Source organism: Brassica napus, chromosome A3 (genome assembly GCF_020379485.1).
Source record: "Brassica napus cultivar Da-Ae chromosome A3, Da-Ae, whole genome shotgun sequence".
NCBI classification, from domain to species: domain Eukaryota; kingdom Viridiplantae; phylum Streptophyta; class Magnoliopsida; order Brassicales; family Brassicaceae; genus Brassica; species Brassica napus.
This window is the reverse complement of record NC_063436.1, coordinates 3,930,315-3,951,695: the sequence shown is the minus strand read 5'-3', so window position 1 is coordinate 3,951,695 and position 21,381 is coordinate 3,930,315. Positions and strand designations below refer to the sequence as shown.

General features: G+C 36.6%; 5 protein-coding genes and 2 long non-coding RNA genes across 8 annotated transcripts; 3 read left to right on the top strand and 4 right to left on the bottom strand.

Moving 5' to 3' along the window:
* Positions 1–2,389: 2,389 nt before the first annotated feature.
* LOC106441532 lies at positions 2,390–4,860 on the bottom strand. Its single transcript, XR_007331035.1, has 3 exons — positions 2,696–4,860; positions 2,540–2,608; positions 2,390–2,452 (listed from the first exon to the last, which is right to left on the bottom strand). It is a non-coding gene; the product is annotated as an uncharacterized LOC106441532 (long non-coding RNA).
* Positions 4,861–5,158: 298 nt separating this feature from the next.
* LOC111214549 lies at positions 5,159–6,957 on the top strand. Its single transcript, XR_002663935.2, has 2 exons — positions 5,159–6,497; positions 6,614–6,957. It is a non-coding gene; the product is annotated as an uncharacterized LOC111214549 (long non-coding RNA).
* A 4,524-nt stretch (positions 6,958–11,481) lies between these two features.
* LOC106434485 (probable plastid-lipid-associated protein 8, chloroplastic) lies at positions 11,482–12,831 on the bottom strand. Its single transcript, XM_013875362.3, has 4 exons — positions 12,422–12,831; positions 12,207–12,330; positions 11,960–12,139; positions 11,482–11,877 (listed from the first exon to the last, which is right to left on the bottom strand). The coding sequence occupies exons 1-4, from the start codon at positions 12,638–12,640 to the stop codon at positions 11,687–11,689; spliced, it is 714 nt and encodes a 237-aa protein (XP_013730816.2). The 5' UTR covers positions 12,641–12,831; the 3' UTR covers positions 11,482–11,686.
* Positions 12,832–13,216: 385 nt separating this feature from the next.
* Positions 13,217–15,004, top strand: LOC106434475. Its single transcript, XM_013875353.3, has one exon. The coding sequence runs from the start codon at positions 13,362–13,364 to the stop codon at positions 14,556–14,558; it is 1,197 nt and encodes a 398-aa protein (XP_013730807.2). The 5' UTR covers positions 13,217–13,361; the 3' UTR covers positions 14,559–15,004.
* Positions 15,005–15,821: 817 nt separating this feature from the next.
* LOC106434496 lies at positions 15,822–16,789 on the bottom strand. The gene has a single exon (XM_013875372.3). The coding sequence runs from the start codon at positions 16,490–16,492 to the stop codon at positions 16,121–16,123; it is 372 nt and encodes a 123-aa protein (XP_013730826.1). The 5' UTR covers positions 16,493–16,789; the 3' UTR covers positions 15,822–16,120.
* An 821-nt stretch (positions 16,790–17,610) lies between these two features.
* LOC106434466 (chaperonin-like RbcX protein 2, chloroplastic) lies at positions 17,611–19,457 on the top strand. Of its 2 annotated transcripts, none has more exons than XM_013875340.3 (5): positions 17,611–18,237; positions 18,312–18,403; positions 18,497–18,554; positions 18,976–19,041; positions 19,123–19,457. In XM_013875340.3, the coding sequence occupies exons 1-5, from the start codon at positions 17,962–17,964 to the stop codon at positions 19,243–19,245; spliced, it is 615 nt and encodes a 204-aa protein (XP_013730794.1). In that variant the 5' UTR covers positions 17,611–17,961; the 3' UTR covers positions 19,246–19,457. The 2 variants fall into 2 exon arrangements, with proteins under 2 accessions (XP_013730794.1, XP_022567901.1); XM_022712180.2 differs by having other exon boundaries at positions 17,761–18,237; positions 19,106–19,457.
* LOC106434433 (DNA-directed RNA polymerases II and IV subunit 5A-like) lies at positions 19,284–21,235 on the bottom strand. The gene is made up of 4 exons (XM_022712172.2): positions 20,296–21,235; positions 20,023–20,208; positions 19,829–19,942; positions 19,284–19,691 (listed from the first exon to the last, which is right to left on the bottom strand). Exons 1-4 carry the CDS (start codon positions 20,545–20,547, stop codon positions 19,566–19,568), a joined length of 678 nt encoding a protein of 225 aa, XP_022567893.1. The 5' UTR covers positions 20,548–21,235; the 3' UTR covers positions 19,284–19,565.
* Positions 21,236–21,381: the final 146 nt, after the last annotated feature.

Sequence of the window (21,381 nt, the reverse complement as noted above, 5' to 3'; positions counted from 1 at the left end):
AAAAAAATTTCAAAAAAAAAAATTATAAAAATTTCAAATCTGAAAACATATAATCTGAAACTATAAAAAAAAATTCTTTTTTCATTTTTTTTATTTTTTTTATTTTTTATTTATTTATTTTTGTTTATTTATTTAATTTTAAACCAATGGTATTAGAGATATTTTACCTTTTAATGAATGTCATTTTTGTGACTTTCTCCTTTTAGTGCCATTTTTGAGAAATAAACTTCAAAAGGTCCTATTATTGACAATTGCCCTATTTTATACGTACAATCATATAAATAATCACATATATTTTTAAATTTCAGTGTGAAATATAAAAACCATAATTTAAGCTGGTGTTTGAAATTGAGCTTTGTATTGTATTTTTCTTATATATATTGAAAACATTTTTGTAATGGTTATTAGAAAATATGTTAGTAAAAATCAATTTTTGAATATATGTATATTTTTGAATGAATTTTTGATATAAATTAATTTTAAATTATTATTTTGATTTGAATATGTATATCAATTAACATAAGTCTATTACTTTTTAATATAATGTAATGGACTTCCAATTTTTTTAATAGCATAAGCCCATTAATTTTTTTTCCTAATTTACTGCTATCCATATTTTCAAACAACATTATATATTTTTTAACTGCTATCTATGTTGCCAAACAAAGAGTTAAAGTACTTCTACTTTAATAAGATAGATGGTTTAGTCAGCAAAAGTTAAATTTAAATTAGACAATTTTTAAAAGTTGGGATTAAAATAACTGTTTCTTGCTTCGTTTGGAAAGATCTTAAATGGACCGTTGTGTTTTTTGCAGTGGCGTTGTCGTGTGTGTTTGGTTCTCTTATTAGCGGGTTTGCTGCTAGGAAAGCCATCTCCGCGACGGCTTTTACGGTGACTGAGGTTGTGAACAAGTTCTTGACTGTCGTGATTAATGTTCTGATTTGGGATAAGCATGCGAGTCCGGTTGGGTTGGTTTGTCTGCTTGTTACAATCTGTGGTGGTATTGGTTATCAGCAGTCTGTGACCGTGGCTAAGAAACCCACCAGTGGTCAAGCTCAAGTGTTGAACAACAGTGAGAAGGTTGATGAAGAGTCAGTGGAGTTGATTCCGGGGAAAGTAGCTACTAATGTATGATGAAGAGGTTTAGCATTTGAGTATTTTTTTCACATTTGAAGAGGTTTCTTCTAGTAACTTTGTATGGTTTCTGGCTTCTTATAGTATCATTTTTGTAAACCTGTTACCTTTCATTCTCCTATCCATTAATACAAATATTCAAATATCACTAAGCTCGTCTCCAAAAGAAACAAAGCTATACTTACGACATAACATGTCATACATGAGAATGACTGCATTCATTACGCTACATATTGGGAGATCTAGAAGATCGATCCAATCCAATAGTCAATATTAGGATATACATCAATTTATTAGAATAGAAAGTTTATCATTATCTATTATATACTATTCCATATTAGTTTAGGAAATTAGTTTGATTTATTCTCTATATAAACTATGCATCTTGTAATATTATTTTCATGAGGGTCTAATATAATTCTTCCATAAACACTTTTGTGTTCGTTACTCTCATCAATTTGTCATGGTATCAGAGCAAGAACAAAACTAAAAACATCAAAAACATCCTTATTCTCGTGTTGTCTTGCAAAATCGCAGAACAATCACTTCTCATTCAAAAACTTCTTTATTCACGACTTGAAGAAGAAGATTTTTATTCAATCATAGTCTTGGTGTCTTTGCAAAATCGCAAATCATCAAACTTATTCTCTATTCCTTTGTTTCTCGATTTGAAGCAAGGAAAATTCATTCAACAATTCAGACATTCATTCATCAACTTTCGTATGGCTATTAGCTCACGAAGATTCAGATTTCTTGACGGCAGTCTACCGGCAGCCGATTCACTCTACTGTGAAGATTGCAAAGCAAACAATCATCTCATTGTAGGATGGATAAAACAAACATTCAAACCAAAACTCAGATCATCTATCTCTACTTGCAAAATCGCAAGCTATGGGACATTCATCAAGCTTCCGCAACGATTAGTGCATGAGCTACTTCTACCACCTAATTTGAAGATTGTTCAATCTCATACGTGTTACCACGTATGAGCTTGAGGGAGGGTATTGGGAGATCTAGAAGATCGATCCAATCCAATAGTCAATATTAGGATAGACATCAATTTATTAGAATAGAAAGTTTATCATTATCTATTATATACTATTCCATATTAGTTTAGGAAATTAGTTTGATTTATTCTCTATATAAACTATGCATCTTGTAATATTATTTTCATGAGGGTCTAATATAATTCTTCCATAAACACTTTTGTGTTCGTTACTCTCATCAATTTGTCACTACACCTTGTACTACACACCCGTTTTCTAGTCCTTCATCAGCACCAGCCACGCCTTCTCTAGCTGCTGAATTAACAAGCGACTGCAATAGAAAAACACAGACATGTCACCATGAGGCCTAATCATTATGTAATGACAATCACTAGCGTACAAAAAATTAGAATCTAACCTGGAGTTCCTGTTCGCAGCCTTTCAGGTTGTCACTGCACTCTCTGACCCTTGAATATGATTTGTGTAGCTACCAGAAACATATAACAATAGTCGAACTTAGTCAAGAAAAATAACCCTAATAAAACTAACTTTCTGAGAGCCTATGTTTGTTTACCTTTGCCAATTCTTTTCGGCGTTGTGAAGTCAGTTTCTTTTCATTGTTCAATAAATCTTCTAATCTCTGTGTTTAACCATTTCATATGAGAAAAAACCATAGTAAAAATAGAACATGTTGAATTCGTAAAATATTAGTAGACGCATACCTTAAAATTCTTTTGAAGCTCTGAGCACATATCTTCTTTTACTTCCAATCTCTCTTCCATCACCAGTACCTTAAAATCGAAACTATACAATCATTTCTTCCATCCCACACTAAGGAAACTGTTGCTCCATTGGTTTATATGTCAACAGTAAAAGATTCCTGAAATCTACCAACTGCCTATCTGGCAAATCAGACCTCATACCTCATCATGAAGCACGTCACGCGTCTTAGTCAGCGCTTCCAGTTCTTCTTTCACCTGTATAAAAGACGCAAGTTGTCACATGAACTATACTATGCAACAATAAATATCTAACAAACATCATCTTTACCTGAAAGCTGTGATCTCCACTTGAGTTAGAGAAGTGATCTTTTCCATCTCTGCCACGCCCACCATCAGGCATGGTACTGTTAATTAAATAAAAGCACACATGGATTTAGACATTACAATTCTCTCAAATGACTTCTTTCTATTTTCTCTATCCAAATTGAAAATAAAAGTGCTGTGACCCAAATTTCGCTTTTTCTTGTCTTGGTTTTAGTCTGTATTTGTCATTTTACAGCAAAGAAAAGAGGAATAAAAATAAACTCCAAATTGGGACATATATTAAACAAAAAGAAAAGAAGCTCAAATGTGAAATTATGGGACTCTAATAAACTTCTCTCTAAAACTCACTCCTCAATCATCTCTTGTCCCTAAATGTAGACATTTCAAGTCCTGAAGCTAGAAGCAATTCCCGCAACAATACAGTTCATTAGTCACCCATCACGTTGTTTCAATCAAGAACAAATGTTGTCTTAGTTCTTAACTTTGTGTTGCTCATGTAGCCAAAACCGTGCATTCCTCCTCCTCAGGACATTCCCCAACCTGAGCTGCTCATATGAACTACTCCTCATCTTATAGATCTTAAACACATTCTATTGCTTTTACCATACTTAATACACCATTCACAACTGTTCTCTACTTCTCTCTTATGCTTCTTTCCTACTCCATAGAAAATTGTGACATATAACATTCATTCTCTCTCTTATAGTGAACCATAAACAAAGATGCAAATTCAATTAGACATCTTTATATCTTGCTTTCTTTTTAACTTTAACCATTGACTGTTGTTTAGTTAAAATATCCATTCATTGTTCTTTCGTTGCTTGAAACTTGTAATAAAGAATTAAAAAAACAAACTGAAAGTAAACAATTTTTTTAACCCTTACAAAACTAACCAAGCTTCTCTAAACACATTGACCTGAAAACATATCTTAAAAACGAACACTCAAAAACTACACTTTAATGCTTGAGAAGCTTATTGGCTTCCCTGAAACCACTAAAGTAAGCACCAAGAATTGTAGAGTACTGGGTTCTACGTTTTGCTTCCCCTACAAACATGACTTGAAGCTCATGAAGCTTGGCTTGATCACGATAACTGACCTGGCCACTCATTTTTTTAACCCTTGGCAATGGCTCAGCCATGGCTTGATCCAACCGCGACATATGAATTTCGCTGAATAGAGGGTCACCTCCCCTTTTGTTCTTCAAGACCTTTGTGATTTTCATGACTTCATCATCGTTATCATGCACAAAGCCTTTAACCAACGGCTTCGAAGTTTTTGCGGTGCCCTTTTCACTTCCTTTCCTGTCAAGCAAGAGATAGTGGTGAAGAGAAATAATCTCCAAGTGCATTGTGTACCCGGAGAAGAAGTCCACCGTGGCCGATCTCCGTCTCTCAGTCTCTGATCTTCCTATGCTCTCATGTCACAACATTCAAAAAGGTGTGCTCCTCGCCACCCCTCCGGTGCCAGCAGTTAACCGCCATCCTAAACGTCGTCGTCTTGCTCGGATCGAGGTTCCTTGCTCGCGTAACGGATCGCCATAGCTGAGCACTGAGAGATTGGAACGAAGAAATCTCAGCCGTTCGATCGTAATTCTTCTTCGTTCAGCCGATTTAATTTGCCTAATATGTCGTTTAGGTTGATTTGGGTGACATGGCATAATTCAATACTATGATAGGCTGATTAAATTTGCCTACGTGGATACTCTGTCATTAAAACAATTAAAACAATACTATGATATGAGCTCAACTGATGACCATTAAAACAATCAACCAGTCTGTTATTTTGATTTGCACGCCTTTAATCTGTCATGCAATGGCTTATGAGCTATGTGTTTGGATCATTCAAATAAAAAATGGTTACAATGAGAGAGCTGTGATTGTAATCTACTGTTGCATGGGAGGGGTGCAGCGGATATCAGAAGGAATATGTTTGATTGCGGTAGAACAGACAATAACTTTGGCCATGGAAGGTGAAGGGGTAGGGGAAGACTGAAGATGACATAGGCGGGGAAAACGACGTGTTTATGTAATGAATATTTTGACCTTAAAATATGTAATGAATATATTTAGGCTTGTGGTAATCATCATTCACACCTGTGCATCTAACGTTATGTACTAGAGGAGTAAACTTGTATCGAGAGCATTATTGAATCTTTGGAAACTAAGAATGTATGCTGTATTCCTCAACAGGTGGCAATTGTTCCTCTGTAGATGGTGCATTTCGAGTGTTAAAAGATATTGGTGAGTGGTTCTGGATTTGAACATAACTTCATAACATGTAGCTAACATCTTAAGTGATCACTCTTGGAACGAAGTTTACATTACCACAAGGTTCCATCTTAAACACACATTTGTGATATTACACCGTTACACACTCTCGCAGGTGCACATATGTTGTCTCTTCTTTTCTGTAGTGGATTGCATAGACTGATGCAGAACGGGAAAACAAATGGACGGAGGAGTGAAGAGACATCAAAGTATATAATTGTATTATTGACGCCTCCTAAAGACGAACTATGATCCTCTAGACCCTAATCCCAACCTAAGTTTCTCATCAACGTATGTGATCCTAAGCTTCACTTCGCTTTCAAACCCATATTTAAAACTCCAGAGAACCAACCTTCAGTTCCGGATCCTCTAGACTTAGATTTTAAGTTACAGTTTTAAACCTTTTCATACAAAACTTCAGTTAAAACAAGCACTGATCATGTTGTAAAAAAGTTTTTTTGATATGAATAATTTAACATTCTTTCAAAAAACAAAAGAATATCACCTGAACCCACTCACTGTCCAACACTTTCAGCTTCCCTACAAAAAAATCAAACACAAGTTGAAACATTAAATACATATTGGGTTTTATTAGCGAGACACAACAAATCAACAATTTTAACAAATAATTTTAAAATATCTATATAAATACATCATTTTAATCACTATTTTCAGAATGTACCATTTTTTGTTATTCAAAATGTATTGTTCTAATACTATTACCATACAATAGTTTGACTATTTCTATAAACAACTTAGTAAGGTAAAAAAAGATAAACACCAATAAAATTACCACAAAACAAGTCAAACAAATCTAACCATTTTTACGGATCACCATGCAGAAATGAAATTTCGATCTATCAATTAATAAAAAAAGTCTATAAATTAATCAAATTTAAAAAGAAATTTCAACCATCAAACCAGCAAAATTTAAATTCAAAAGAAATAATAATAAACATACGGTGTGTATCGTAAGAATATCACAAGTAAAAACAATATGTCGTCATCACAGTTCGCTATCTTTTACATTGTCCTGATTGCTGTATTTTCTCTTCATGAATGTATGCATTTATAATAATCTTCCTTTGTTCATTATCTATCTTTTTCACCAATGTAATTACATCGTAATATCCTCGACAATGTTGTTGTTGTTGTTAATTTTGTTTTGTTTATATAGTTGTCAGTGGCCAGGTAAGACCCAATGATCTACCTGTTAAAAGACATTGTCAACAAATGAGTTGCGTTAACGGCACGATTAAAACTTGCTTTTGTTGTCTCACCATAAGAAAGACCAATCTGTGTTATTGGACCAAAAGGAGATGTATGAGACGCTGCGAACCGCATAGGCCTCGAGCATGAATAACCATTTTTAATACTTTCTAATATCTATTTTCGTTTTATATGCATAAAACATACTTATCTGAAATCCAAAGATATAAGCTATGCCTATTGTATTTGTGTTTACAAACTTTCAAATTCTATGTAATGTCTTTAAGTTAAACTTATTTTCTCTCCTTTTCATTTTCATTTGTTATTAATTTCTTAAATATTTCTTCGGGTTAATAACTAACAATCTTATATATTAAAACATAAGTCACAATCTTGATTCACGTGTGATTTTTTTTTTAAATGGACCTAATGGACTTATTCCTAGAAAGTCATGTTACATTTAATCTCTAATCTTATCATTTAAATTTTAGGCTTACCAGAAGTTTTGATTGGACTATCAATAATTAGATTTAAACAATATGATATATTGGATTTATAGATAGTATAAATTAAATAGATATAATTTAATGTTGTAATACTATACCTCCATATGTTAAATATTTAAATATTTGTCAATGTTAACTTTTAAAATTATAAAGATTTTTTTTAAAATAACAAAAATCATATTATCTAACAATGATTAATCTTTATTACCTTAAACCACTGAAAACAAATTTTAAACTATACCGTTTATTTTAAAATTAAACAAAAACTAAATCTTTAATTATATACTCGATAATATAAATCTATGAAGCAAAAAGTTTAATTTTTAAAAAGATTTCTAAATTTGTGAAATGTTACAATATCTTTAAATATGGTAATAAAATAATATTTTACTAATCTTTATATATATAATTATGATTTTAATAATGAAATATTAATCCAAAAATATATATATAGAAGAAGATACAAATATATGTGAAAGTTTAAAAAAATCTATTCAATGAAAGAAATATATCGTAAACTTATTATGTTTAAAAAATTGATAGACACGTATTATAATATATATACCAATTTAGAATTAAAAACAAAATATGTATATAAAAATAAATGAAAACAAAAACCCGCACAATCGCGCGGGTTGAGATTTAGTAAGTTTTTAAATTCATAGTTTTATGGTAAACAATATGTTTTTTGTATTTATTCTATATTGTATCACTATCACTTGTGAGCAAGGAAAAAAAAAGATATCAAAAAGAAAATCTAGAGATTTTTTTTTATTATCAGTCTAAGACAACAACAAAAATCTTATATGAAAACAGAAGTTTAATCTAAATGCTAAGGTGCGATTATCGGTTTTGACTTGTTGAACCAGCAAACCAAATCCATAAGATAATACAGAAGTTAAAACAGAAAGTCGTACGTACCTATCTTCTCTCTTTGTTTCTTCGTTCCTTCCTTGGTGAGAACTGGTCCCGCTGATTCTCATATTACTACTATCCCCATAAGACCTGTACCCCCGCCAATCTCCATCTTCAACACCTTGGAAAACTCTTTCCTTGTAACCATTTCTGTCCAGCATATCATGATCATTCCTCCTCTCCAAACCATGTGAGTGTTCATATGCTCTTTCCTGAAGATGGAGCTTCACGCTTAAGTTGTTGAGTTCCAGAGAGGTTCTGATTTAGTTCGTGATGTACTACAGAAGGTGTATCAAGACGTGTATCAAGACGTCGAGTTGAGAAGTTGTTTATTAGGAGTTCGCCAATTATGATTGCGTGTGTAAGTAGAGCTTGAAAAAATAAAGAGAATATCTTGCTGAAGATAAAAAAACGTTTTTCATTAAGCAAAAATGTTTTGGTTGGAGAGGAAGTGTTATTTGGAGAGGAATATAAAAGTTTCTTTACATGAAAATTGAAGTTCATTAATGTGCATTTAATGAACTTCGAGAGCAAGTCTAAGGTTTATTATATAAAGAGGGACATGTTTTACGAGAAGAGAACCATCTATAGAATAAAGAGAGAAGAGAGAGAGAGAGGTTTCTTTGGTGTGTGTTACTACTTGGTGTCGACGGACATTCTGAAGCATTGTCTAATGGAGTTCGATGTGGACTTAGTTTGGTGGCGTTGGAGTTGGCGCTTTGTATGGTGGAGATTAGCCATCGTGGGTAGCTCTTGTGAGCTTTGTGTGTGCTTGGGTGATCAAGCGTTTTGGTGTGTCCGTTGTGGTGTAGTGACCAAACTGTGCGTTGGTGTGACGTGCTTGTTAGTATCTTTGATGTGCCTCTGGTGTTGACATACTTGATGACGTACTTTTCGAGGTGATGGAAGATTGAAGCCTAGATTCAGGGGAAATTTAGCACATACGGTTTCATTAAAGAGGTCTGTGAAGATTGTTGTTGTAGAAGACAGTGAGTTCTGGTGCAGCCGGATGGTGATCTATGCATGCGTGCTTGATTCCTAATCTCTATAGATATCTATATAAAAAAGAACGTGCCAGGAGGTTTGTGCCTAGTGTATGCGTTAGCAAATAATGATGTATTTGTATTTTTGTTCTAGTGATCAATGAAATCTGAACGAGGTCCCGAAGATATAATTCCGTTAACAAACTCTGTGTGTTTATTATTTTCTGCTCTATATTTCTAACTCACCCACACTTATTACATTTCCTTCTCTGAATAATGATTATCCCTTCTCCTCTCATGAGACCTATCCCGCTCCCGTGACCTATCACTAAACCGATCCCTTTTATAACCAAAATCACTTCTCCCATCAGGGCTTTGGGGTTGAAACCTCCCTTGACCACCTGTATTCAACCATCCACCAAATCTTGTTGTCACCTCGTTCACACGCACTACACGCCCACCAATACTCTGATTAGAACAAGCTCAGTACCGTCAATATAGAAATTAAAAAAAAAACAAATAAGTTAAGCAATGAAATGAATGCTTCCATATTATAAATAACAATAAACATACTTTTCCATCCATTCTTGAATGGCATCATAAGCAGATCGACGATTTGAAAATGTAACAAAGCCGTAGCACTTCCCTCTTACACTCTGGTCATTCACAATCTCCAATATGTCAAAAGAAACACACAATAACCAGCTCAACACATTTATATCATCCAGTGAAACTTAAATTAGGAACTTGTAGCAACTCACAACAAGGAAAAGAGAGAAACCTACCTTAATGTAGATAATGGTGCCGTAAGTAGCGAAACCACGGCAGAGATCATCCTCGGTGATGTCGTAAGGGAGATGAAATTAGCATCGTCCACCGTCATTGTTACTCTCTCTATCGACTTAAGATTCCACAAACAAAGGCAAGGAGAGAGTTTTTTTTTGTCGAGTGCCCATGTAAATTAGATCAAGTGGTGGTAGACGAACTGATTCTCTGAAGAGCATCTCCATCTATTCGGGTGTGTTGCCTTTAAGCATGTGTAGTTATATCTGGATATTTGTAATTGAAATCCTCTGCTTCTTGTTTCTTTTGCTAGCCCGTCCGTTCGACCATTCCTACTTCGAAGAATATGAGACAAACTCACATCAGCGAAGTTTTCCTATATTCTTTGGAACACCTCAATCTCTGTCTCAAAAGTTGACCTATCCATCGGATTCGTAGCCATATCCACTAGGTCCGAACAATCCGTCTTGAACCGTACCGAGGTTATCTTCATGTCAGGCAAGGAGAGAGTTTGTTCTCTCTGTTTTGATGACTTTCTGACTCACTCAATCGCTAGTAGACTACGCAGTAGTTAGTTATTGGGCTTTTCAATAAAACCGTTAGTTATTGGGCCTTTATGCATGTATAGTTATATATGGATATTTGTAATTGAAATCCGTCTTCTATGTGCGCAACTGATTAAAAGTCATGTTCGAAAAATCGCCCGCGTAACCGCTTAATCGACCGCATCGGTGGTGGTCGGAGCTTAACCATGGCGAGGTGGAGCAAATTAGAGCTTTTAGGCGGATGACCGAGTTTTTGCCGCGTTACCCGCGTAACAGTGAAATATGCCGTCAATCCAACTCGTTTGACGAATCTAACCTTAGATCTATAAAATCTAAACTAAATGACTAAATAACAAAATAAATGACGAAATGAGTGAAAAAAATCTGGGAAAATGGTGGAGGCAGCCATTTTTGAGCTTGAGAAAACGTAGGATGTTGTACGAATCTGGGGTGATTGAAACATAAACCAGTCACTTACCATATGAGCGGAGACAACTTATTGTACATAGTTGACATATATAATAATTATAGATATATATATATATATATATATACGTAAAGGCCTAGAAACTAGACCCCGCTTAATCCCCGATTTTCATTAACTCGCTAGGTCCATATGGACCGCCCGACTAACGCCTAGCTTAGCTTAGTTTCGAACAGGGATTAAAAGTAAACAACCAAAAAGTCTGTTATTTTGATTAGCAGCACACCTCTTATCTGTCATTCAGTCAATGGCTTATGAGCTTGGGATCATTCAATCAGAAATGGTTACACTGAGAGAGAGATGTGATTGTAATCTGCTGTTTATGGTCAGGGGGTGAATATCAGAACGAATATGTTTTGATTACGGAAGAACAGATGATAAATTTGGCCATGGAAAGGGAAAGGGGAAGATCAGGAAGAGGGCGAGGGCATTGGTAATCATATTCAGGCTTGTGGTAATCATTATATGTGCATCTTTATGTATTATACATTAGAGTAAACGTGCATCGAGAGCATTATAGATAGAATCTTTTAGAAACTACTCATGTATGCTTTGTTCCTCAACAGGTGACAATTCTGAATCTGTAGATGGTGCTTTTCTAGTTTAACACTCTGGTGAGAGATTTGAACACAACTTCATAACATATATAGCTAACAATTCATCGTAAGTGATACGCCCTCGGAACGAAGTTTACATTACAACAAAGTTCCATCTTAAACACATATTTTGTGATTTTTTACACCATTACACACTCTCGCAGGTACTCTCATATGTTTCTGTTCAGTTGGACGAGGGAGAGAAGAGACATAGAAGCATATAAATGTATTACTGACGCCTCCTGAAGACGAACAACGATCCTCTAGAGCCTAATCCCAACCTAAGTTTCTCATCGACGTATGTGATCCTAAGCTTCACTTCGCTTTCAAACCCATATTTAAACTCCAGAGAACCAACCTTGAGTTCCGGAGGCTCGAATATCACCTGAACCCACTCACTGTCCAACACTTTCAGCTTCCCTACAAAAACCAAACACAGGTTTTAAACATTAAACACATATTGTCTCTGACCAAATACATCTCCAAGGTTTTGCAGTTTCACCTGTCAAGGAGACGTCTCCGTCAAGAAACCCCAAAGCAGTAAAGGAAACTCGGTTCCTCACGATATCAGGAGAATCAATGCCTTGAATCATCTCATTAGTTCTGAAGAAGAGACGCCCTATCACGCTTCTGTAGCCTCCACCGGGAGATGTCGGTACAGAACAGTACACCACGTCCCAATCTGCACACCAGAACCCTAAAGTTTACATTTTTTATTCAAGGAAGAAGCAATCTGCTTAGATTCTTACCTCCGAAGATAAGAGGGCACTTAACAGGCTCGCTCACACAGTACTTTTGAAGCTCTCCAGCCACTTGCGCCACCTCCTTGTGTTGCTCAGGGCTAAGCGTCACGCCTCCATCACTGTTCGCAACCTGTGTGAAACACACCAATCCATAATCATCAAAAACACAGTTGGATTTGCTCTGCTTTCCACTTAAGTATTTGACTCAAACCGATACAGACCTTAGAGAGGAGGGATGAAATGAGATCATCGGGTCCAGTACGGAGCTCAACTTTGGGCGCTGAAACGGAGCTTACCACGAGTCTCCTCCTGCTCCGTGAATTGGCTTTATACGGGATTGAGTATTGGAGTGAAAGGCTTGTGCGCTTCGAGGAACAGATCTGAATCCTGGGCTCGGAGAACGACGACGCGATTGTAAGGGAAGAAGCAGCCGTAGCCATTGTTGCTCTAGAAAGAGAGAGAGAGAGAGTGAAGCAGATAATGTGGAAGAGACAAGGTCGAGATGAAGAACACGTACGGTTACAGACTTACAGTGATCTGGTTGTTGCCACGTCAGAATAGAAATCGAAACAGGGCCCCACATAGGATTTCCTCTAGCCACGTAGGAAAGTATATCAGGCCAGCCCATTAAGGCCCACATCTGATTCGAGGTCTGGGCCTGCTTACCATCTGTGTTCCGGTTTAAGTTAACCAACACTTACGATTAGATCAAAGAAACCCGTAACCGACTCTTCTCAGCTTCAAAATGAATAAAATCTAAGCCGTTGCTTTTTAACGTGTAGAATGTCCTTCGTTGATTGGACCAAGCAAGCCTACCCTGGCCTCTATTTAAAGAATCTTATCATCACAAAGCCGTTCCGTTCGTACCAGAAGTTTTCTTTTCGTTTTTAATTTTCCTCTTGTAATTTTGAAAAATTCCCCAGATCCAATTACAAGACTCTCAAAACTCCTTAAGCTGAAGAATTAAAATCTGAAAACTCAAATTCCAGAGAGATTCTCTTGCTTGCTGCCTTTGTTTTTGATTGATCTCTGTGTTGTTTCTTCTCTGATCCGTGGTTTGAAATTTGGGGATTCTCACTCCAAATCACTCAGATTAATCTCTGCTTGATCGATCTATCTGCTGATTTTGTTTCATTATTTAGTGTGTTTTGTATTGTCAAGATGAACGATCAATCTAAGCTCATGAATCCTCCTTCACAGATGATAGCTCAACCTCCTCCGCAGAGGATGATTCCACCTCAGCCGTCCCTAATGAACCCGGTTCAGCCTCGGATTATGAACCAGCCCCATCCGATTATCGGTTTAAACCATCAACCACCGGTTATGATGAGCAACAACAACAACCAGACTCTGATGATGAATCCCCGGAGCTATAACCCCAACCCTAGCATGAGCTTCGGATCTAACCATACCAAAACGAACCGGAGCAACAACAACAACAGCTGGAAAGGGAAGAAGATCGTAACCGATAAGAGACCCCCACCGCCGATGATGAGGATGTACAACCCTCCGCCGCCGCAACAACCTGGCGGCGGTTACAAGCCGCCGACGCTCAACGAGCTCCAATCTCAGAACCGATTAAAAACGAAGAAGTTTTACCCGAAGAAGAAGTACGGTAACAGTAACAACCGATACGTCCCTTACGCTCCGAGGAACACGACGTCGTTTATCATCCGCGCCAAGAAATCCGGCGGAATCGCCGAGCTGGTGTCTCCGTGCCCCGTGACGCCGGCGATACTCCAGACGCCGATGTTTTCTCCGTCGAGGGAGGTGCTGGGAGATATGGCGAAGGAGGAGTGGGGCGTTGACGGTTACGGATCGATGAAGGGGCTGATTAGGCTGAGATCTGATGGACATGATGATGATGAGGACGAGGACGAAGGAGGATCGAGTGGGAGTGATGTGGAGGAGCATGTGGAGGTTGAGAGGAGGTTGGATCATGATTTGAGTAGGTTTGAGATGATTTATCCGAGCTACGGTGGTTATGAGTATAACAATGTGTTGGAGAGTCGAGTTGATGATCAGGATAGTCATATTGCGCAGCTCGAGGAAGAGAACTTGACGTTGAAGGAGAGGCTGTTCTTGATGGAGAGGGAGTTGGGTGACTTGAGGAGGAGGTTGCAGTATCTTGAGAGGAGGAATATGGTGGAAGAAGTTGTGGAGAATGAGTCGGGAAGTGAGGGGGATGACACTGTGGGGTCTGATTCGCGTACTAGTGGTGATGGGAAGGGGAACCATGTGGCTCGAGGAGAGGATGTTGCGGTGAAAGATGTTAATGTGGCTGAAGCGAAAGAGATTCAGCATAAACTTGAAGGTAAGGAGAAAGGTGAGAAGGAAGTTTCAGGCGAAGGATGCTAGGAAGCCAATGGGGCTGAGAAGTTTGAAGATGCATCTGAGAATGATTCTGTTGGAGAACGAGGAACAACTATATGATGATTATGATACTTGCACGGGAACTTATGATGATGCGTGGATGAGAGTGGTGATGCATACCGTTTTCGCTTCTGTTAGTGATGTATCTCTGCATCTCTATGATGTATATATCAAAATGTGCTTGTCTTAGCAGTCGTAGTCTAGCTCTCTCGTCGCTTTTAATATCTGAGAGTCAGGAGAGTAGCTTTCCAGGTGAAATTCGTGTGAAGTAGTCATGGTAAGCTTTCTCTTCTGGTTCAGATCGTTTTTACCTTTTATGACCTGGTTGGTTGATCATGTTAAGCTCCCCGGTTAATAAGATTGTAGTAAAAGCAAGGATTGTTGTAGTGAAAGAACTTATGGATGATAGAGTTTTAAGTTTCTTCTTTTAATAGCACAAGAAGAATATATGTCTCTTGGTTTGAGACAGTTGCAGATAGCTGAGCTTGAAGAGAACCTCTAAGTTATGGCTTTCGTCCTTTGTTCAAGATTTGTTGTTTTCCTACTCGTCACTCTATTTGGGCCCATATGGGTCAGTCGGTGGGCTATTTAATGTCCATTATACAGTCCACATAATTTGATATAAAAGAGGCATGTTTACTTTTTCTTTATGAACATTTTCTTTATGGTCTCAAGTCTCACTTGAAATAATGTGTGTTTCAGAACTTTTTAGAAATAATATTTTCTCAAGCATAACGTGGATCAATCATCTAGTCCATCATTTTGGAAGATCTATTAGAAAATTTGGCAAAATCATAGTGGGGAAACATCGCTCTCAATCCTGAGTATTTATGAATTGTCATACACTAAAATCTACGCCTAACTTTATAAAAGAGTGGTGGGAAATGAAAGTAAAATACGTTGGTGTCTTTTTCTCATAAACAAAGTTGAAAATTAAAGAACGCTGTAGGTATTATAATAGTAAGCAATTGCTTTCAACGTTACTCTTTCTATAACCAAAACAATGCAACGTTTCCGATAACTTTATAAAAATAAGCAACAAATCTGCTGTATCCAAGATTCTTTTGTGACGGAGCATTTTATATTCCTGCAAAAAAATATATAACGGCGTTGTGACCGACCATTTCTTTACAAAAAGGTGAAAATCACGACAATAACAACTCCCACTTGTCAAAAGAGGACAAGAAGAACCACTACTACCAGTAGTGGTCCAAAGTCAATGTACACACATTAGGTGCAATATTCGTATTGCATCAAAACAAGCCATCTATTAAACTTTCTATTGCATCAAAACAAGTCATCTTCATCTCATTTTTCCATATGATATTTACGAATACAAGCAGAAACGACTTCATCAACATATATGGACACTCTGATATGACTTTAGATATCTTCGGACAAAAGTTTCACTCCTACAAACATGCAGGACTAAAATCTTCATCAAACGAGAAAAGTACATATATACTACTTGATATTTAACATGGTTGCTCCATATCTAGCTAGACAGAGCTGGTAATACGTTTTAAGGAAAAATCAAGTTGATCGATCTACTTAGCCCCAAAGGGGAACCACATCTCATGGATGTCTGACTGGTACGAGACCATGAACAAGATGACCACGAGCACGGCTGCTACGCCCCAAGGGGAAGAACCGGCATGGTGGATGGAGTCTTGTTCAGGCAAGGGGACGTACAAGGAAAGTCCCCCGGAGAAGAAGTGGACGAGGAGGAGGAGGAAGAGAGGGGAGAGGATGATGAAGAACTTGAGATTATTCATGGTGTCTTCGAGGATGGACTCGTAGTTCAAGTACCACGTGAAGGAGAACACGAAGAAGACGACCATGAAGAAGAAACATAGATGTGGGTTTGGGAGAGAGAGGTAGTCTAAGTATGAAGAACCGTAGTATGGTGATCTCGCCATATGTTCTTCTTGATTTTCTCTGGTTTTGATAAAAGTCTAGAGTTTTTTAGAATGTGTAAGTGGAATCTTGATGCATCTCTATGAGTGTGTGTGTGTATATATATATATAAAGAAGTAGACTACCTTTGCTTCGAATAGGTATACGTTTTTAGCTTATTAATTGATTTAAATATTTTCAGGGCTTTTCGGGTTCTGAAGTGTGGTCGGTCGAGACCACGTGGATGTGGTCCTGTGGTTCTCTGTATTGAAACTTCTAGCTATTGGCTTTTTAATTTAAAGACAAATAAAGCTAAACTAAAGTCTAAAGGGTGTCTTGTATATTTAAAACTATGATTTTAAAATAAAAGGTAGCTTGAAACATGTTCTTGTGCTCTAAACTGATAGGGATGTTCTTATTGAGCAACGGTTCTATTTGGATAGCTTACATAATAAGAGGGAAAAAATTATCGGTTGATAATTTGATATGTGATTGATTATCGCTAGAGATGATAAATGGTGTCGTTGTCCTATCAGCTACATCAGTGATTACGTTAATACTTGATTTTCTTAAGCAGAGTCTATTTTTGCATGTCATGCTGATATTATACGTGACATCAATTAAAGTTACACAAATATTAAAATTTAATAACGTCTTCTCGCTTATTACACATACATGACTACATACACATGAAATCATCATCATTCTTGAAGCAAAAATCAAGACCTTTGCTCGTTCAACTGTTATATACTGAATCTTAAATTCGTCTATCTTTGCAAAGTTATATATTTATTGCCAGTTGCCATCCTCCACAATCTTTAACCTTCAAAGCTATAACATTGGTGGTCCACACTGTACCGGGACTTTTCTTCTTTGCACTTGGTCTATGGCACCTCTTATTAACCATATAAATGTATATTTACAACATTATTCAACTGTTACATTCATATTCAAGTCATTCATATTTGCAATGTAGTGAACCTTCAAAGCTATAACATGGGTGGTCCACATCGTACCTGGACTTTTCTTCTTGGCAATTGGTCTATCGCACCTCTTTAACCACATTCAATCTATTTTCTCTACATTAGTATTTTCCTAGTCTATTCCTTTAAGATGGACATGTGATATGCTCTGTGCAATTTCTAAGTTACAAGTTACAAGACGACCTTATTCTACTTAGTATCCAATCCACGTGAACCCGAAAGCCCACCCGGTGGGTTTTCTTGTTTGTCTTTGCCTTTGCTTTTAGGAAGAAAAAATAAATATCTAAAAGACTTGTATATGATTTTTGACTGGCTGTTATTCAACGGCCATTTTCCATCTTACACACCCAACTCGTGTTCCTCTGTTTCGTATTACCCCAAACACGTTTCATCTTTCTTTCTTTCTTCAGATTCTTACCATCCATCCACCAAACTCTTTGTTGATTTCTGAAACTGGTTCTCCCATATCACCGGGGGAATAGTTCTGATCTTCTTGCTGCTTGGGAGTAATGGTGGGGTCTCTGTTTGTTATTGGCTCATCTGTGATGGATTCTCCGAGCGTTCCATGTTTATGTCTGGATGCTCACACGAGGAGCAAGAAGAAGATCCATGGCAGTTCAAGAAAGCTAGAGTTAGGAAGCTCCTTTACTGGCTCAAGCATTGTTTTCAGGATTTCTTCTAAACGCGTACCAAGAATTGCGAGTAGAAGGAGCAAGAAGAAGCTCTTGATTGTTAACGAGGACGTTGCTGGGAACTACGATGATACCTTCGGAGATGTCAAAACGGTGAGAACTTTTTTGAATGAAACAAATTGTTTTAAGCTTATATGGCTCTCTCATCACTTTTACAAATTTTGCAGCAACTTATTAACTATTTCACTTACAAAGCTGTGAGGACGGTTCTTCATCAGTTATATGAAATGAATCCTCCCCAATACACTTGGTTTTATAAGTAAGTCACTCATGTGCAATGATTACAAAAATACTTGATTAGATTATAATTCTTGGCTTATGGTCTTATGGTTTATTTTTTGTTTTACAATAGTTACGTCGTATCAAACAGACCAACTGAAGGCAAACGTTTCCTCCGCAAACTCGGCAAGGTAACAAAAACTTAGTCTATAGCATCTGATAAGCCTAGTTGAAGATGTTTAGCTGCTTAAACTTTATCTATTGATCTACTATATTTAGCGTAGGACTAAATGTAGTAGATCGTAGCTCTTGTGAGTTACTTAGAGTGCAGTTAGTGAGGGGAAATTGTTCAAGGTTGTAAAATTATAGAAGGTTTTGGGAGAGCCCTTTGGGTTGAGAGTTCTTCCTATGCTAGTGAATGAGAATAAGAATAAGCAGTTTCATATATTTGTTTTTATTTTTTGCTAAAATATATTTGTTTTTATCATAACCACTTTCTGTGTTGTGGTATATTACTTTTAATTCATACTTGTTTAGACCTTGGCATGAAACATATTGACTAGAGAATCAAATGAGAACTCTTGTGTTTATCTTGTCACAACTGACTTGTAGGAGAGTCAGGAGCTTGCAGAAAGAGTTATGATCACGCGTCTCCACTTGTATGGCAAGTGGATCAAGGTAAAACCAACCTCTAAATCTGTCATGGGAACCAGAAAAGATTCAAAAACTAATGGTGTTCTAGTTTGTTGTTTGTTATAGAAATGCGACCATGGGAAGATATATCAAGATATATCAGATGAGAACTTGGCCTTGATGCGTGAACGGCTGATGGAGACCGTGATATGGCCTTCTGATGACTCAAACTCAGAGGTTATTGGCTGAAGAAGCATGTCACAAAACCACAGCATCTCCTTTGTGAATCCGCTTTTCAGTTTTTAGGACTTGAGTTTTTTTTTTAGTTTGATTACTTATAATATAGCCATTGAGCAGTGTCTATTCTTGACATGCACTATATATCATGATCAAGGTCCAAGTCTTTCAACTACTATCTATATATATATATTGATTGAGATAAAAACATATAAAGTTCCTTACATCTCCTCACCAAAACTGAAAATTTCACTAAATTAAAAAACTAATGAAGTCGTTCTAAGTCTTTATCCGGTAACTCCATGATCTGATCCTATCAGAAGCTCTTAGTATCATATAACAAAGCGGTATGTGACATAACGACCAGATGTTTCACTGTTGCGTATGATCTTCACGACTTCTCCACGTTTTAGCCCATAGTATTTCGCTATAGGGTCCGTATACTGAATACGTGGAAGCTATCAAAAATCCAACACAAGTGAGTAAAAAACAAACATGTTAGCTACAGTGAAAAAACAATCCCAACAAAGAGATCAAACATCAAAGTTTTGTTTTGTCTCGTTTTCATTGGTTAAAGAGTGTCAAGATACCTAACCTGATTCTCTTGCACAGTGTACTTCTCCAACAAAGCGTTCTTCTCCTCAGTTGTCAGAGCTATATGCCCCGGAACAAAAGCGTGTTCCTTCACGTTCATTAGAAGCTCTGTCTCCTGCACATGAAACATGAGCTTTATAAGAGTAGGTTTCGAGACACAAACAAGGGAGGAGCAGCATAAACTTTCTCACAAACCTTAAAACTTTCCAAGTAAAGTATTCGTTTTGAGTTTGCGTCGGTTACAGCAGAGAGAGCGAAGCGATTCATATCCTTCCTCACAACAAGAATTGCTCTGAAGACGTTCTGAGCTACCATGCGCTCAAAGCAAGCCTTGATGCCGACCATTTTAACTTTTGTTTCTTGTAGAAAAAAGACAAAGATCTACCACCACCACGAGAAGGAACTTGAGCATTAAATTAGAAGAATTGAAAAAAAAAACACTTAAAAACAAAAAACTTACTCACAAACCTTATCAGATTCATCGTTCTTCTTAGTCTTGAGAATAACAAGATCTTTTCTTTCCATGTTCTCGCCGTATTGGTCGATAAACTGTTCTTGTGTCATCTCAAGTTCAGCATCCGTGACAATGTACCCACGATCTTTGAGCATATGGTTAAGTGTCTTGTTGACTCTGAAAAGCATTCTGATTTCTTCTTCGGATAAACTCATATTTTCACACATTTTTTCACAGTAAAAAAATCTGCAAAGCTCAAAAACCATGTCTTATTATATATAGGTCTTCAAAGTTAACCATAGTGAAAAAAGCATTTAAACTGTGCAATTTGCTAATGATCTTGAAAAACCTAAGAGGTTGCACATGTAATTAATGTTTAATTAATGTTGCAGACAGCTCTTAATTTATGTGTGCTAGACTCGAAGGAGGTAAGAGTCTAGTCCATGGCGATACTTGGGAGAAGAAAACAATTTAACCAAGCAGAGACGAGGAAACATATGAACAAGTTTTCACGTACCAGAGAGCAGCCAATAGTGGATGTGTCTGGAAGATTCCGAATGTTTTTTATTTATTTGTTGGTCAGCCGCGAAGAAGTCGGTAGGGTTTCACTTTATAAGGAAAAGAAAAGTAGAGAGCAAGCTAACCCTTTTAAACCTTTATTTATTACAAAGAGCTTTGGTCCCTTCTTTTTTTTTGACATCTGCTTTGGTCCCTTTATTAGTCTTAAGGAAAGTTTACATAACTTTATCGTTATTTAATTAATTAACAGTCCCATGGATGACAAATTTAAAAGCACATGCAGTTGATCCTTGGGTTTACTCGTTATTATTTAAGATTTAATATATGGTAAACTGATGAATTTAATATATTAATGAAAGTTTTCTAGTTCACGACATCGATTCAGTTCGATTTTAGATGTGTAATTGGTTATAGGGATGGGCAAAATATCAAAAAAAAAATCAAAAAAGAAGAAGTCACAAACACTCCCTTTGTGCTATATGCTTTATGCAAAAAAAAAAAAACAAAAAAAAGATTTTTTTCAAAAAAAAATATATATATATCAACAAATTTTTTTTTGATCCATAATTTATTTCCCTTTG